The sequence below is a fragment of the Rhopalosiphum maidis genome, chromosome 4 (assembly GCF_003676215.2).
Source record: "Rhopalosiphum maidis isolate BTI-1 chromosome 4, ASM367621v3, whole genome shotgun sequence".
NCBI lineage: Eukaryota > Metazoa > Arthropoda > Insecta > Hemiptera > Aphididae > Rhopalosiphum > Rhopalosiphum maidis.
Window position 1 is genome coordinate 19122441 of NC_040880.1, and position 15332 is coordinate 19137772.

The 15332-nt window shown below is 28.6% G+C and overlaps 1 protein-coding gene across 5 annotated transcripts in view; it reads left to right on the forward strand.

Annotated features, from left to right (window-relative positions):
- The window catches only part of LOC113549185 (pseudouridine-metabolizing bifunctional protein C1861.05), a 193171-nt gene that overhangs the window by 70107 nt on the left and 107732 nt on the right, over positions 1 to 15332 (forward strand). For all 5 annotated transcript variants that reach the window (XR_003404914.1, XR_003404913.1, XM_026950371.1 and 2 more), the window contains exons 9-12: positions 7212 to 7373; positions 7445 to 7573; positions 10537 to 10651; positions 10740 to 10862. Coding sequence is in view for 3 of the 5 variants with exons in the window: in XM_026950371.1 (XP_026806172.1) it covers positions 7212 to 7373; positions 7445 to 7573; positions 10537 to 10651; positions 10740 to 10862 (529 nt within the window). In the remaining 2 variants the exon portion in view is untranslated. The remainder of the gene's footprint in view (positions 1 to 7211; positions 7374 to 7444; positions 7574 to 10536; positions 10652 to 10739; positions 10863 to 15332) is intronic.

Sequence of the window (15332 nt, forward strand, 5' to 3'; positions counted from 1 at the left end):
AAGTATTATAATATATTTAAAAAAAAGTCTGAAAAACTTTACATTAACATATTTTATAAACTATTCTTACTATTCAAATCATTCTATGTGCTTATATGGTAACAATATAATATAATATAATTATATAAATACTGCAAACGTGTCGTAAAAAGTAAAACTATAATAATATATTTTATAAAACCCAAATATTTTATTGTTTTCATAGTTTGTACGACCTTACTTCCTAATTAATTATCCAGTATATAATGTTATATTTGTTGAAAAAATGGTCAATAAAAATTTAGTATATTAAAAAAAAAAGAAATTATTCAACGTGCATTATTTTGATTAACGGATACTTGTATTTAATAATTTAAAAAAATATATTTGCATGTTAAATATATCAAATAAACAATTATACAATTTTTTTGTCAAAATCATGTTACACTGTTATCATTAAATTGTTTATTAGTTATCTATATAGATATTTAATGTGGAAGTATTTCTTGGAATATTTTATTTTATAAACTATAGCTGTGAATAATGATAAATTATTTTTATTGAAATAGATTTATTAGATTAACCATCTCCATTTAGTATATTTTAATTATTTGTCGTTATTATTAGTTATTTTATCATTTCATATCTACAAAAAATATATTCTTGTATAATGTTTAGTTGATTAGTTAATTATCAAATAGATAGTCTACGACAGTTGCGCATAAAAACGTTGTACAACGTTTTTTAAGTATATGTTTCTATAACGAATGTTGAATGTTAAGCTTTAAATTAAATCATTCTATAGATAAACATATTTCTATGGTGTCGATTTGTTGATCACGACGTAGACGAGGGCGTATAGTATAGTAAGTAATAAGAGATAAAAAATATCTTGTTTTTTCACTATTTATAATGTTTTTTGTAAATATTGATTAATTTTAAATTCAATATTTTAGTCTTATGCACTGCCATGTACAAATTCATCATATTGATTTGACGGGAGAAGCTGCAATGTTTTTCTTGAACGAATACAATAAAATTTCTAATACATCTATATTACATGTATATAACATTTGTTCATAAAGTATATTGTATTATTTGCGAGTGTTTTTCATAAAAAAAAAAACAGGTGGTGTTCATTCTATGCATTGCTTGTTTTTTGTTTGTTGAAATGTCCAAAGTAGAATGTAGATAGGAATTTCATTTACCCGAACGACTTTGGGAAAATACGCTTGCAGAACAATATGCAAAGGAAATTTTATTTGGGATGCGGAAAAAACGACACAAGTTTGCCAGTTAAATTGAACTTTTTCAATTTAAAAAAAAAAAAAAACAAATCCGTTCCTCCGCACAACAACAGAACTTTTTTGACAGCCAAAACAGTCCACTTGGCCAATAGAGTGCCAGCGGTGTATTCAGTGTATATTGTACATTTATACATAAATCGAATGGTGTTAAATTACCTAAACGAGTAAAATAAATACCCATAATAATAATAATAATTCGATACAAAATTAATAGCCTAGTAGTTCATACACAATAGTGACTCGTTTAGTTTCGTTACAATAATTGGACGACCTCAAAAAAAAGGGGAGATAGATAGTTAGAATAAATTAGAGGGGTGAGAGAAAGAGATGGGAGTGAAAAGGCGAGAGAGAGAGAAAAAGAGAGAGAGAGAGAGAGGAGAGAGATAGATGTTATGTGTTTAAGAGAGAGAGAGAGAGGGTGAGAGAGTGAGAGAGAATAAGTGAGCGAGAGAGTGGCACGCCGGCGTTAAGGGTTCAAAATCAACAGGTACATTATGGAACAGCTCGCCCGATCTGCAATTGTGTACCGATTTCTTTTTTTATAATTTTCTTTTCTGTCATCTTGATAAACGTTGTGTACAACGGTAGTTGTGGTGTCTTGGTCGTCGGCGTATTGTAATTATATATTAAAGTACTACACGCTAAAACACACTGACGTGAACATTTATTTATTATTATTATTATTATTTATTTTTTTTAGGGGTTGGAGAGGGGGCGAGCGGCCTTGCGTATTAAATGTCAGCGCGTTAACCTTCACGTTTCGACATGTGATGTTGTTGTTTTATATTATCGCGTTGCGACAGACAGCTATAGGCAGCTATAGCGCGTGTCGGTTGTTAGATTATGTTATAGCAGGTATGATTTAACGAGCAACGGCGGCGGCGACAACGTTTTTAACAATATTGTGTTTTGTGAACAGCATGCTACGTATGGCCCAATTATACACACACACACACATACACATACATCCTATAATATATATATTTATTATAGCTAATCGAATCGATAAGGTTCGCCTTGGCCTACAGAAAGTCCAAGATTCTTCGCACACAAAATATATTAAAATAACAAATAAACGTATTCGTATATGTTCATAAATGTACATGTACACACTAACTCACACACACACACACACACACACACACACACACACACACACACACACACACAGACACACAGACACCTAACACCCTTTACTCTCTCCTTACACAAACATACATACCATCAACATCCCACCCCATACGCATACATATAGAGACGCACGCACACACGCACACACACACACACACACGCATACGCACGCACACACGCACACACACACACATTACAATAACGTGTACTTGAAAATATTTAAATGGGTTGGTTATGTGGTCGCCGAATCGATAAAAGTGGAAGCACGCTGTGTAGAGTGTGATAGAAAGGGTGAAAGAAAGAGAAAGATAGAGCGAGTGAGGGGGCACAGAGAGAGCAAGATGGGTAGTGTGTGTGAGAGAGAGAGTATGACGCGCGCCTGGTTTTATCCCGGCACTGCACTACGCATCAAAAGGTTACCATGGAAACCAGTTAATATGACCACTCTCCGCTACCACACGTCGTTCTATCACGTCTATTCTCTCTCTTTCTCACTGTTTTTCACTCGCTTTCTCACCGCCGCCGCCGCCGCCGCCGCCGCCTTTTCCGCCCATCACCAACATTACCACCCACCCCCGCACACGCACTCTTTCCTGTGAACTATCCCTCACCGCTTGCACTGGCACCGATCCTGACAATCCACCTTGCTCCTTACCGCTGTGGTCCCTGTTCCACAACGCGTCAACCGCGCGCGCGTCATTCCCCCGGCCGCCAATTTAGGCTTCATCTCGGTAAAATCTGTCCCGTGTCTTGACCCCTACACTCGCCCCGTTGAACCCTTTTTACCTCTTTCACTTTTACCTTCCAATTATTATTATATCTCATTTGTGGAATGATGGACGGCGTGGTTAATGCGCCAAAGGAAAAAGACGGAACAACGAGATGGAATATATAATACACGACGACGACGACGAGCGAAAAAGAGAAAGGGAGATACGGCGAAAATACAGCTATGAAGCGCGAGACTGTGTGTGAGAGAGAGAGAGAGAGAGAGAGAGAGAGTGATTGAGAAAAAAGAACGGGGAAAGTAGAGAAAAGGCTCACGCGTTTATATCGAATAAGTCTTCGGTTCTTCCTCGTCGCCCCTCCGTTGACTGCTATCACGTCCACTCACCTCCGACCCCTATAATTCATGCCATACTTAAGAAAACGCGTCATTTTTTATGGGCTCATGAATTTTAATGGCGACTTATCTCTAACGGACACCGCACGTACTTTTATATGTGTTTCAACGTTTCATATATTCCGTACTCCTTCGTGGTCTGCAACCGCGACGAGTAAGGGGTTTAATTCGCATATTTATTTTGATCAATGTGATCGTGTATGCGCGAGTGTGTGATGTGCATGCGCGTCATCGTCATGCATAGACCGCTACAAAAAAACCAAGTTTTTCAATATGAAAATAAAAACAGAATTTTTCCAATGTCAAAGGACCTTTGCCGTCGTATACGTAATGATGGCAATACGATTCTGTAAGAAAATGTCTGTTGACGAAATCGAACCTAATCTGTCTTCGTTAAATTTAAAATAGCTGGCAAGTTAATATTATATCGTGGTTTCATCGAGTAAATAAATATCGAAATTGAATTATTACTGCAATCACATAGTAAAGAAATCGAGTTAGAAATCTTCGTATCTCGGTGTGATATTTTTATTTTGTCGTCGAATTTCGCCGTGAATTAGCTTAACACAAATTATTTTACACGGGAAACGGGATAAATATTACGAGTATTATGAGTGCATATTATATTTTTAATTTCAACTAATATATATATCCTATACAATATAATATGTATATTGTATGGTATATTGTAAATCAATTTGATTGATCACGGTATATATATTTCAATTTATTTTCCCGTACCAATGTGTTTTTGCTGGCATGCATTTTGGTACGCTGCGTAATAAATGTATAGATCACCGATTACTAGTTAATTAATTGTCAACTGAGTGAATAAGTTCCACTGGTAGTGTACGTTTACCGGTATATATTAGTGCTTAACGTCAATGCTGATTTATCACATCGATTATATTTACTGCGCTGCTATCTGTTTGCATATCCATCCGCCAATATCCGTTTTCCTCGGTCTCGTTTAACATTATAATATATGGTTCATCATAAATATTGTTATGTCGGCTACAGCTTATACTTTATACTCACATGATGTACGTTTTATTCGATGTTTTGCAATAATAATAATAATAATAATAATAATAATCGTCAAAAAACTAAAACATTAAAAACATTTTCTAATACACTCATTACATTTTATAAGCAATGTACGTTATCGATTTTGCAAACTCTCAAAACATAGAATACAATTTAACACATAGGCTTTTCGAGTGTATAACAAACGTGTCTTTAGATAAAACCGCGGATTATACATTGTGTTTACTTTTACAATTCACAATTTGTTCTATAAAGTAATAATGTATTAATATATTAAAATATTACTGTGATATTTTTATGAATTGTATAAAAAATATTCTTATAAACTTTGATAATTGTTTTTTACCACTATGTTCGACTGTAATGTTTACTATACAAGTATGCCGTGTTCTTAGTAAATACAGCCAAGTCACACATTAGAATATTGTAAAATATTAATTATTTTATCATGTCAAGCAAGTTTTAGTTATTTTTCATATTATGTTCGGGGTCGTCCTTAGGATTTACGGGACTTGCGCCGAATAAAAATATGCTGGGCCTTAATTGTAGACTAACTCGAACTAAACAGAAAAATAATAAAATATATTGTAAACTAAAAACTAATAATAACACCATGACGTTTAACCGTAGAAAGGATACATTTTGACGGTAGCCTTTTTTATAATTTCAAATAATTGGTATTTTTGACGATATTACTATACGTAGTAAATAGTATGTATTTTATGATAATCGATAAATTATTTTTGATTCATTTTGTCGTTATCTGTTTCCATATTATTATTTTTTGAGCAGCAACGGACATTTAGTTGACCTAATTGCATGAACTTGCGGTCCTGAAGCCATGCTTTAATTTATCCATACTGAAATTAGAATATTGTTCGTGGCTTGTAATTTCGCTCAGCTTTACTTATCCTATACAGTGTTTTTAAGGCCTAATAAATGCTCGAAATCCTATAGCATCTAGTAACAGAGCGAGGTGGTTTAAGGTTAAATTGTTTGACGAATTTCTATGGAACAGATAATAACCTATAGTGCCCAGTATGAAGCTTAACGAACCAAGTATTGTTTGCACAACTTTCCTGCGTGGCAGGCCATGTACGTTTGTATTTTCCTAGTCTGTTCATAAATTATATTAAATATACGTATAAATCGACTGGCGTGTTTTAAGAATATGTATATAAAATAGCTTACGAGCAAATGTATAACTTTTTCAAATTGTTTTTACTTATTTAACACATTATTGAATATACTCGTAGTTTAAATTATAAATAAAGTAATTTTTATTTTTTAAATGTATTATGTTTTTGTGTGTAGGTATAATGCATAAATGGTATTTTATACGATTTTTTTTTTTAATGCAACAAAAATGTCTATGTTTGTTACGTGTGTGTATATCTACAGTAAAAAATAGTATATTCTAGTTGATGTTAAAACCAAATAATCGTTAAAAAAATTATAACCAAAAAGATAAAATTAAACAGGGTGATTCACCAAGCATGTTCATCCCCATTTTATCCCTCAATAGCAAATAATTTAAATTCCGGTTTTTTGTAAATTTTAAGTATATTAAATTTAATTTTGACGTATCTATTCAAAAGTCGTATTAAAAGTTTTGAGGATTGGAACTGGGAAAATTTTTAAAAATTATAAAATTTTATTAAGGTATTATTAATTAGTTTAATTGCTATATTTTCAAACAATCTTAATATCATGGACTTATAATCCTTTGTACACAAAGTTAAATAACTCAAACATTATTCATTAGGATTTCGATTTAGTCACATCAACATTTGTCAAATCATCTGCTTAACAGTTTTCAGTAAAAAATGTTAGTTTTTACTTGAAAAAATAAAAAAGCATAAAATTATAAACGTTATCTTTACTCGAAAATGTCGAGAATCAGAATTTGCACGAATTCATTATTAAAATAAATACGGGGAGGAGAGCATGCTTTGTGGTTCACCCTGTGTATTTACTGCATGTATTGTTATCTTTAAACGTTGTAACTTTGAAACTCATCGTTTAAAAGAATTTTTAACGAACGCAATTAATAATTGAATCGCGTTAAGTTTTTAACTATATAACAATATAAACTATTGAAATTTCTGAGTATTTCATTATATTTTTATACACAAAATGTGTTTTAAATTGTTTTTTTATTAATCGATTGTTCGTATCTATTTGTTTGTTTCTGAAGGCAACACATTGTTTGTTAACGTATTTATTTTGATTATAACTATGCTAATAATATGCACTACAGAGGGCCCGAAAGTGAATCATATCCACGCGACATATTCGCTGAACGTTATTTAATAATAACTAGTCGGAATCGTACAAATGGAAAGCTTCTACAAACTGAACAAATCTTCGTTTGGCATTGTATATTTAATGAGAATTCATAGTTTTGCAAAACTGCACGTGTGCACATTTATCGAGTGAATGTACTTTTCAAGATTAGCTCAATTAAAACATACGTCGTGTAACTGTGTGAGCAGAACACACATCCGTCGGATATTCTTTGGATATATTCAATATGAATAAACAGTACAATAATGTTATACGAATTGTGATATGTACAACGATATTGATTTTTAATATAATCACGTGCACATGTTATGTTTCAGTTGGACGGTCGTATGTTGGCGGGTCAAATGAAACGCGTCAGCGGCGGGGTCGGAAGAAATATAGCGGACGCTTTGGGCCGGTTCGGACACGATGTCTGTTTCTTGTCCGCTGTCGGAGACGACTCGAACGGCGATGCGATAATCAAATCGCTCGACCACATAGTTCGTATTATTTTTTCATCCGCGCCGTTATATCTAACACGTTTTCTATACCATCAACACCGTTTTTATAGAACACAGACAAGATCGTCGTTGCCGGCGATCAGACGACGTCTTGGTGCGTGGTGTTCCAGGACCGGCATGGCGATTGCATGGCCTGCATCGGCGACATGGAATGCCACAAACGCATATCTATTGACTTGGTAATTTTGGTTCATGTTAGATTATAATTTGTAATTTAATTCCTTTTGAAATATTATCGAAATGATTTAATACTGGGCACGCGAGGTAATCGCACGTTAGGTAGATAGATACTTAGTATACCTGAAATTCTCAGTCGAATAAGTTGTTCCCTATGTTAATTGAGTTTCTTGATACGGCCGGTGTGATTGAACTACTTTAATCGTCACGTTAATATTTTAATTGTTTTGACTACATCGAGTACCGGATTACTCAATTAAAACCATTAGTTTTAGGGCTTTATTAATTTATAGTGTTTTATTTATGTTGTAATAATAGAAAATAGAAATTAAGAAGTTAGTTTCTTTTTAAACATATTTTGATTTATCATACAATATGAAAATCAAAAAAAAAAAAATCAATGAATTCCATAAAATTAATTTAAATAAAATATTAAATGTCAAATTACCATATGATTTTATTAACGATACATATTCAATATTCATGTATAACATGTATATCCATATATACATAATAATATATAATAATATAATATACATATTTTTTTATTATTAATCTTTTTTTCGCAACTTCATCGGCAATGATTATTACTTACATTGTATTTCATATTATTTTAATGTAAGATTACATGTATTTCAATTTACAATAATAGTAGTTAGTGTATATAATAAAATGGACAATAATTTTTAATAGATATTTAAATTTTAATAAATACAATTCCTATGATTTTAAATCTCGATAAACACATTTTTTAGTCTGTATTTAATCCGAGTGCCAATTATACATATATATATATATATATTATAATGTAACTTAAATTATAACTTATAATTGATTATGTAGATATTAAAACAATAAAATATGCAGCCACTTATTTTACATTTAATTTAATTTCTTAAAAAACCTATATATATATTTATATACATAATACATACTCTCCTTATACTTATTCGCATAGGTATTATATCTTTAAGTGTAAGGAAATTAAAAGTTTATTTACTTTAGTTTTTATGATTATAACAAAAATAATGCGAGTGTTATTCAAATAAATCTAAGTAGGTAGTAAAACATTCGTTTAAACTTAATGACTTGATAAAAATTAAAGTTTTTATAATTACTTTTATTGTCTGAAATAATATTTACTTAGTGGACTACGAATTTAAAACGAATTATTTGGTACTTAATATTTTGTATATTACGTTTAGTTTATAATAATAAAATTGTCTTATTATTTATTGTGAAGCTAAATAAAAATTAAAAGAAATTCATCTAGAAAGTTGTCAAATACGATCATCGTACAAATAAATAACAATGTAGAATACAATTACTCGAAAGTTTATTTTCAATTAATTTTATCGAAAAGTTTACAATTTGAAGATCAAGTCGAATCAAATGAAACACAATGTCCCATTATATATTTTTAAATTGCTAATAGTTATAACTTACATTTATCTCATAGTTCTAAAACAATCAATTTCGGTATTAGTACAATAACTGTTAGCGTGTCAAAGTCACTTTTAATTAATTATATTTCATTTTTAAATCATTAATGCTTAACGTTCAATTAAAAAAATAATTAACACATGATGAGGATTGTAAGCAAATAATTTTATAGCTATGCTTGATTTTTATTACTCTTTTAAGTTTATACTCCTTGTAGTGTTTGCGACTTAGATCAATAATAATAATCAAAAAAATACATCTTTACGTTGATCTATTTTTTCCTTTAATAATGCAGTCATTGGAAATCTGAATTTCGAAAGTTTTTTGTATAATTAAAGACCCTGTTTAAAAATTCTTAAGATTTGAACATGACTTGTACTGCTTAAACAGTATCCCACTGTAGTAAGAACTTCTGTTTTAAAATAAAAACCCTATTTCCAACTGTGAATATTTATTGGATAATTTTTCTTAAAATATCGACGTATTGGATTCGAAATTTCAACTTATAGTTTTTGACTTATTTAACACTGTTTATTAAGAATGATAGTTCTGTGATTTGGGGTACTATAGATGCTGTGGTAATTTGAAAATGTTATTAATTATTATTAATCTATCAAAAATTTATAATTTGTAATTACAGTCGAAAACTAAAATAAATACTGTATCCAATGTTGTATGTATTTTATATTTTTGAAAACTGTTTTTAAGGACTTTTATCTTTAGTGTAAATATTTTAACAACTCAGAGACTACAAGCTTGAATTTTGAATAAGTTTCATTAAAATGCTCAAAAAAGTTATTCACTTAATAATTTACAATAAAAAAAGGGTTCTCGTTCGAAATACAGATATTTGTATATCACGATCACTATAGGACACTCCTTAAGTAATACAACATAATTTTACTTCTATTCATGTTACAAACTCAATAACATTTTAAAGTTCACATATTTCCAATATTATTTAAGATTAATTTAGGTAATCTGGTATATTTATATTTAACATAAAATTAATTTTAAATATTAAAAAAAATCCAATTCCGTGGATTTCTTTTCAGTTATATGCTCAATGGTCATAGATCGCTGCGGTAAAAACTGTATTAAAACAATTTTATAAAAGTTGCTACTAATAAGTTACTTGTATGGTCGAACTCAAGTAGGTCAGAATATTAAGGGTTGTAAAGTATAATATGTTATACTATTAATAGTTTTAAATTATTAAGTAAATGTCTTAATTTTTATTAATAATGCTAATTTATTCAATTTTATTCAAATTCGGCAATTTTATTGCTGGAAGCTTTTTACGCTTAATAATCTTATAATGAATTTATTTGTGTTTGTGCTTTACCATGTAAGTTTTTACCGCGCATAAAAAAACATGGTATTATTACATCTGGCAATTGTCATAGTCTAACTCTATCGATTATTCGTCTTTTATGATAGGTTTTTATTTTTATATAATTTGTATAATTATTATTTCACGAATCGCATCGTCGATATTGTTATCATTATTCCGCGTTGAAAGATCAAGAAAAACATTGATTCGTTGTATCAGAGTCCGCTTGTGGTTATCGATGGTAATGTTTGTCCGGAGACAATGGAATTTGTAATTGGATTTTGTAACGAGGAAAACATACCAGGTAAGGGTCCGGTTGTCTAAAACGGAGTAAATCTATTTTGGATATACTATAGTTTCTCTAGTGATTTGTGATTTGTTATATTCTGCAGTATACTTTGAAACAACTGACATTGCTGTGGCTTCCAAGCCATTCTATTCGGATATGTGGAAAGCGCTTTCCTTTATGTCTCCAAACTTAAAAGAGCTACAAGAAATATCAAAAAAACTTCCAGGTAATCATTATTATGTTTTAACATAGTTTTTTAGTTAGTTCTCGAATAATCACGTACATAATATATTTTAACACACATGTTTTTGATTTTAATATTTATTTGGTTTTTAAGTGTTTTTACTATTATGAATTTGGAGTCACACATTTTCAATGCACCGTAATAAACATTGATTGTAGTTGCCAGTTTTACATAAAATCATTGTTTGCACGTACTTAATATTCCTCACTTTTTTTTTTATTAAATTACATAATTTTTAAAGTGTTAAAAAAAATAATCATTGTAATATTTTCATAAAATATATTTTTATTTTGTATATCAATAATTTACTCCTTAATTTATTTTTTTAAGGCTATAAATTATAAAAATAGTAAAAATAATTTTAATTAATTGCAACACGTTCTTTTTAAATATTTTTTTTCACATAAATTATTTTCTGCGGTTTTCAAAAGCAATAATTAAAAAAAAGATGACCGTTAATCAAGTAATTATTAGGTACCTACTTAATATAATATACCAATGTTTATTTTATAAAAATAATAAAAATATTTTTACAAATTATTTATTTGATTTATATTACTCATTTTAAAAATATTAACATTTAATAATTTTTAATTATATAATAATAATGATATCAATTTGCTTAGGAAGATAGATTTTCTTTTAAAAATGTTCAAATTAAAAACAAAATTCTATTATTAGGTACATGTTTTGTCATTCCTCACCACAAAAGTTTTAGTTGTTTACAATATATTTTATATTATTGTAATTCCAAGTGATTAACTAGCTGTTCCCTTTAGTGCCTCTCGCTGTTATGTATATTTGCTAAATGGCTAAGGGCTTTTATCATTGTTTTATTTACTTATTTAAATTAGTTACGCATAAGACATTGTATTGCACATGAATTATTTTGACGATCAAACAATGCACAATTTGTTTATTTTCTAGGAAGTAGTGCTACATTAATAACCAAATATAAATAGTATAAATATTATTATTAATACATTTTAATAAATGTTATAAAAAGTTAATGAATCTGTTTAATAAACAATTTAAAAACACTAATATAATATATAGTTTATAAGTAGTTGTATGATATAAAATATTGAAAATCATTATATTAATATAATAATATGTAAGTTATCTCAGTTGTTTCATGCAAATGCTTAATTGTGATTCAAATTATTTGAGAATTGAAATTGATATAGATTTTATCATGTATATATATATATATATATATTTAGAAGCTATACTACCATTGTACTAATACTATATTTCATGTACCGATGAAAATACAGACGTATATCTATCCCAATAAATGTTTCCACGTCAATAATTTTATTTATAAAATTTTTATAATCGATATTTTAGAAATTTAATTTTATATTATTTCTACTGTATTTGACAGCCAAAAATATTATTAACTTAAATGTATATTGTATAATTTACTAAATAACCTGAATTAAAAAATTAAAAAAAAATTATAATATTTGTTTTATGTTTTTAACAAAGTTGAGATGGCTTTATTTAGAGTTATAGAGTTAATTTATGTTAATATTTTAAAAGTTAAACTACTTATTTGCATTAAGTATGAATATAGTTATGTAAGTTTTAAAGACTACTTAAAAAGTGAGTAGAAGAGTATATTAATAGGCAGGCGGGAATGTTTGAGGAAAGACGCAGTGAGACATAGGTACATGTATGTATTTTTTAGACAATTCACTAGAAACCATAATTTTCCCGTGAGAATGATATATAAAAGATACATACGTCATGTTGCGTTTATTTTCAGGTTTATTTTTTTTCGCCGACTTGAAAATATAATAGGTACGTGGAAACCGTGTTATGTATTCTAACTAAACAATATTTAAAAACAGACAAATTTGGCATTGACCGTTTTTAATGTTTTATTATAATGATACGATTATCTACGAGTAATATTGTATATTGTATACAATAGTTTATAACAGACTTAAAACCTGATATAACAATACCGTAACTTTCGCCTGAGCCATCTTTGTGAAATTAATAGCCCAATAATATTTATTTACAACTGTCCGGTCAACTATTAAAAAGGGTCCTTTTATATCTATGTAAACCGATATTTTTTTTTCAAAGTATTATGACATTTTTATAATAATCTATTTTAGATAATTGAAGTTATTGAATTGCAATAATTGTATTTAAAAAAATATACTTATAATTTTTACAATTTTTTTATTGTTATCAGTGAAACTTGACATGACATTTTAAGTTTTTACTTTTTTTGGTGACAACGTTCATTATCAATTTCATATTCCAAAGTAGTATATTTTTCTTAGGTATGTTAAAAATTAAAATCAAATATTGGTATCGCCGGTATCGGTGTTCTAAAGTGAGCGGACAATGGCAATGAAGGGGCACATTCGTAGTCTTATCATACACCTATAGCTTAACACAATATAACATAAGACAACATTTTATGTTCGAATCTGTGCGGAAAAGAATACAAAGGAATACCACGGTTTTAAAATTTGCACAGCCTAACGTGTGTGTGGGATACTGCAGAATATATTTGTGTGTACAGCGTATTGGTGAGGTAATCGTTAAAATCGTTTATACGAGTTAAAAAGAAAACGGAAATCAACGAAGATGCGGGGATAAGTCGTGAAAGTGCCGTTATCGATAAACAAACCACAGACTTCTTACAAATCCCTGACAGCAAAAGAATTGTGGGTTTTCGTCGCCAATCGGAGATCGAAATATCATGATTACTCTCCCGTGTATTTTTCATTACATATATATATATATATATATATTAAGTGAAGTGTCAGAAAAATAAATTGGCTCAAAAACGATATATATATATGTATCGTATATATATGTATTTAAATTATGATTTCATATTTCTATTGAACGTGTCATTTTTTTTTATTGGAATACATTTGTATTCTGTTTGTGGAAAACATGGCGTTACGGAGTATCCCTATTGAAAATTGTATTTATTACTAAATTCAAAACCGTTAATATTTGACGGCAAAGTATTAATTTTATAAAATATATTAAGTGTACGCTATTGTTGATACGAATTCACAAAAATAATTATTTTTATACCTATATTAGAGTTATTACACGATAAGTTATGTTGTAGTTTACCCATCATAGATTGTTGCCAAAAATAAAATCTTCAAAAATATATTATTATTACTACTTTTATCTCATTTTTTCATAAAATAAACAATTTTAAATATATATACATGTAATAATAATAATATATATATATATTGACCGTTGGTTTGTGACTAATGTATTCTTGACATGTTTTGTATATAATTCGATGTAATAATCCTATTGTAGTCTACATTTATTGTACGGAACAATAACTAAAAATTTTGAATGATATCTACGTATTTATATTTTAAGGGTTACTTCACATAGTATAAAACATTATTTATGACCTTATAAATACTGTGGCTGTATATTTATTGTACAAATGTCATATTGTTTACACTTAGGGTCATTTATTTAACAATAAATTCGTGATTTTAATTTTCAATAATTTTTTTAATACGATCCTTAGAAAAGTAAAATACGGTTTTAATTATTCAACAAACGAATAATACTTATTTTTTATTCAATGTTTTTATAAAATATTTCAGTTAATATTTTGGATTAATATCATATTATGATTTATTATTTTGTTTTTTCCAGTAAAAACGTTTTAGATTTTGATTCATTTTGATTAAAACCAATTGCTAAATAGAATAATAAAAATATATTTTGCGTATAACTTGACTAATTAAATAAGATTTACAATATGAAAGAAAAGGATTACTTGATATATTAAAAAAAAATTAATGAACTCTTTTCAAAAATTCTATTATACGTTGGCTATATTCTTATTAAATTAAAAATGAGAAGCTACATAAATTTCTTTGAGATTTAATAAGACTATACATCTCTAATCAAGAACGGCCGTTAACTGTTAAGTTGTATAACTTGTATATAAACAACTTTTTAACTTTACTTGAGTGAGTTGGAAAGGATATACAAGTATAGTTTTTAATGAGAGAAAAAAAATTATATATATATTAATTAGTAAACTGCTAGTAATTTATTTTAAAACTATGAACTGTTCAAAAATATAATAATTCTATCTAGTGTTTCATAGTTATGATTTACATTTAACCATCAGCGCCGTCAATCTTCAACCAATATTATTTATTCCTGCCAACTGCCAACGTATTGAAAGTTATAATAAGTACTTCATTATTAATATTTCACTATTTATGTCAATTAGATATGTTGTGTTTCACTTTATATTAGTCAGAAATTAAGTTTGGAAATTCCTAATACTAATATCTGACATTTGTATAAAACAGCTGTGTGTGACATAAATCAGTATAATGGCATAGGCAAAAGGTAACATGTTGAAAAAAAGTAGTATGATAATGCAAATAATTCAAATGTGTAATAGTTTTTGAAATGGTTGTA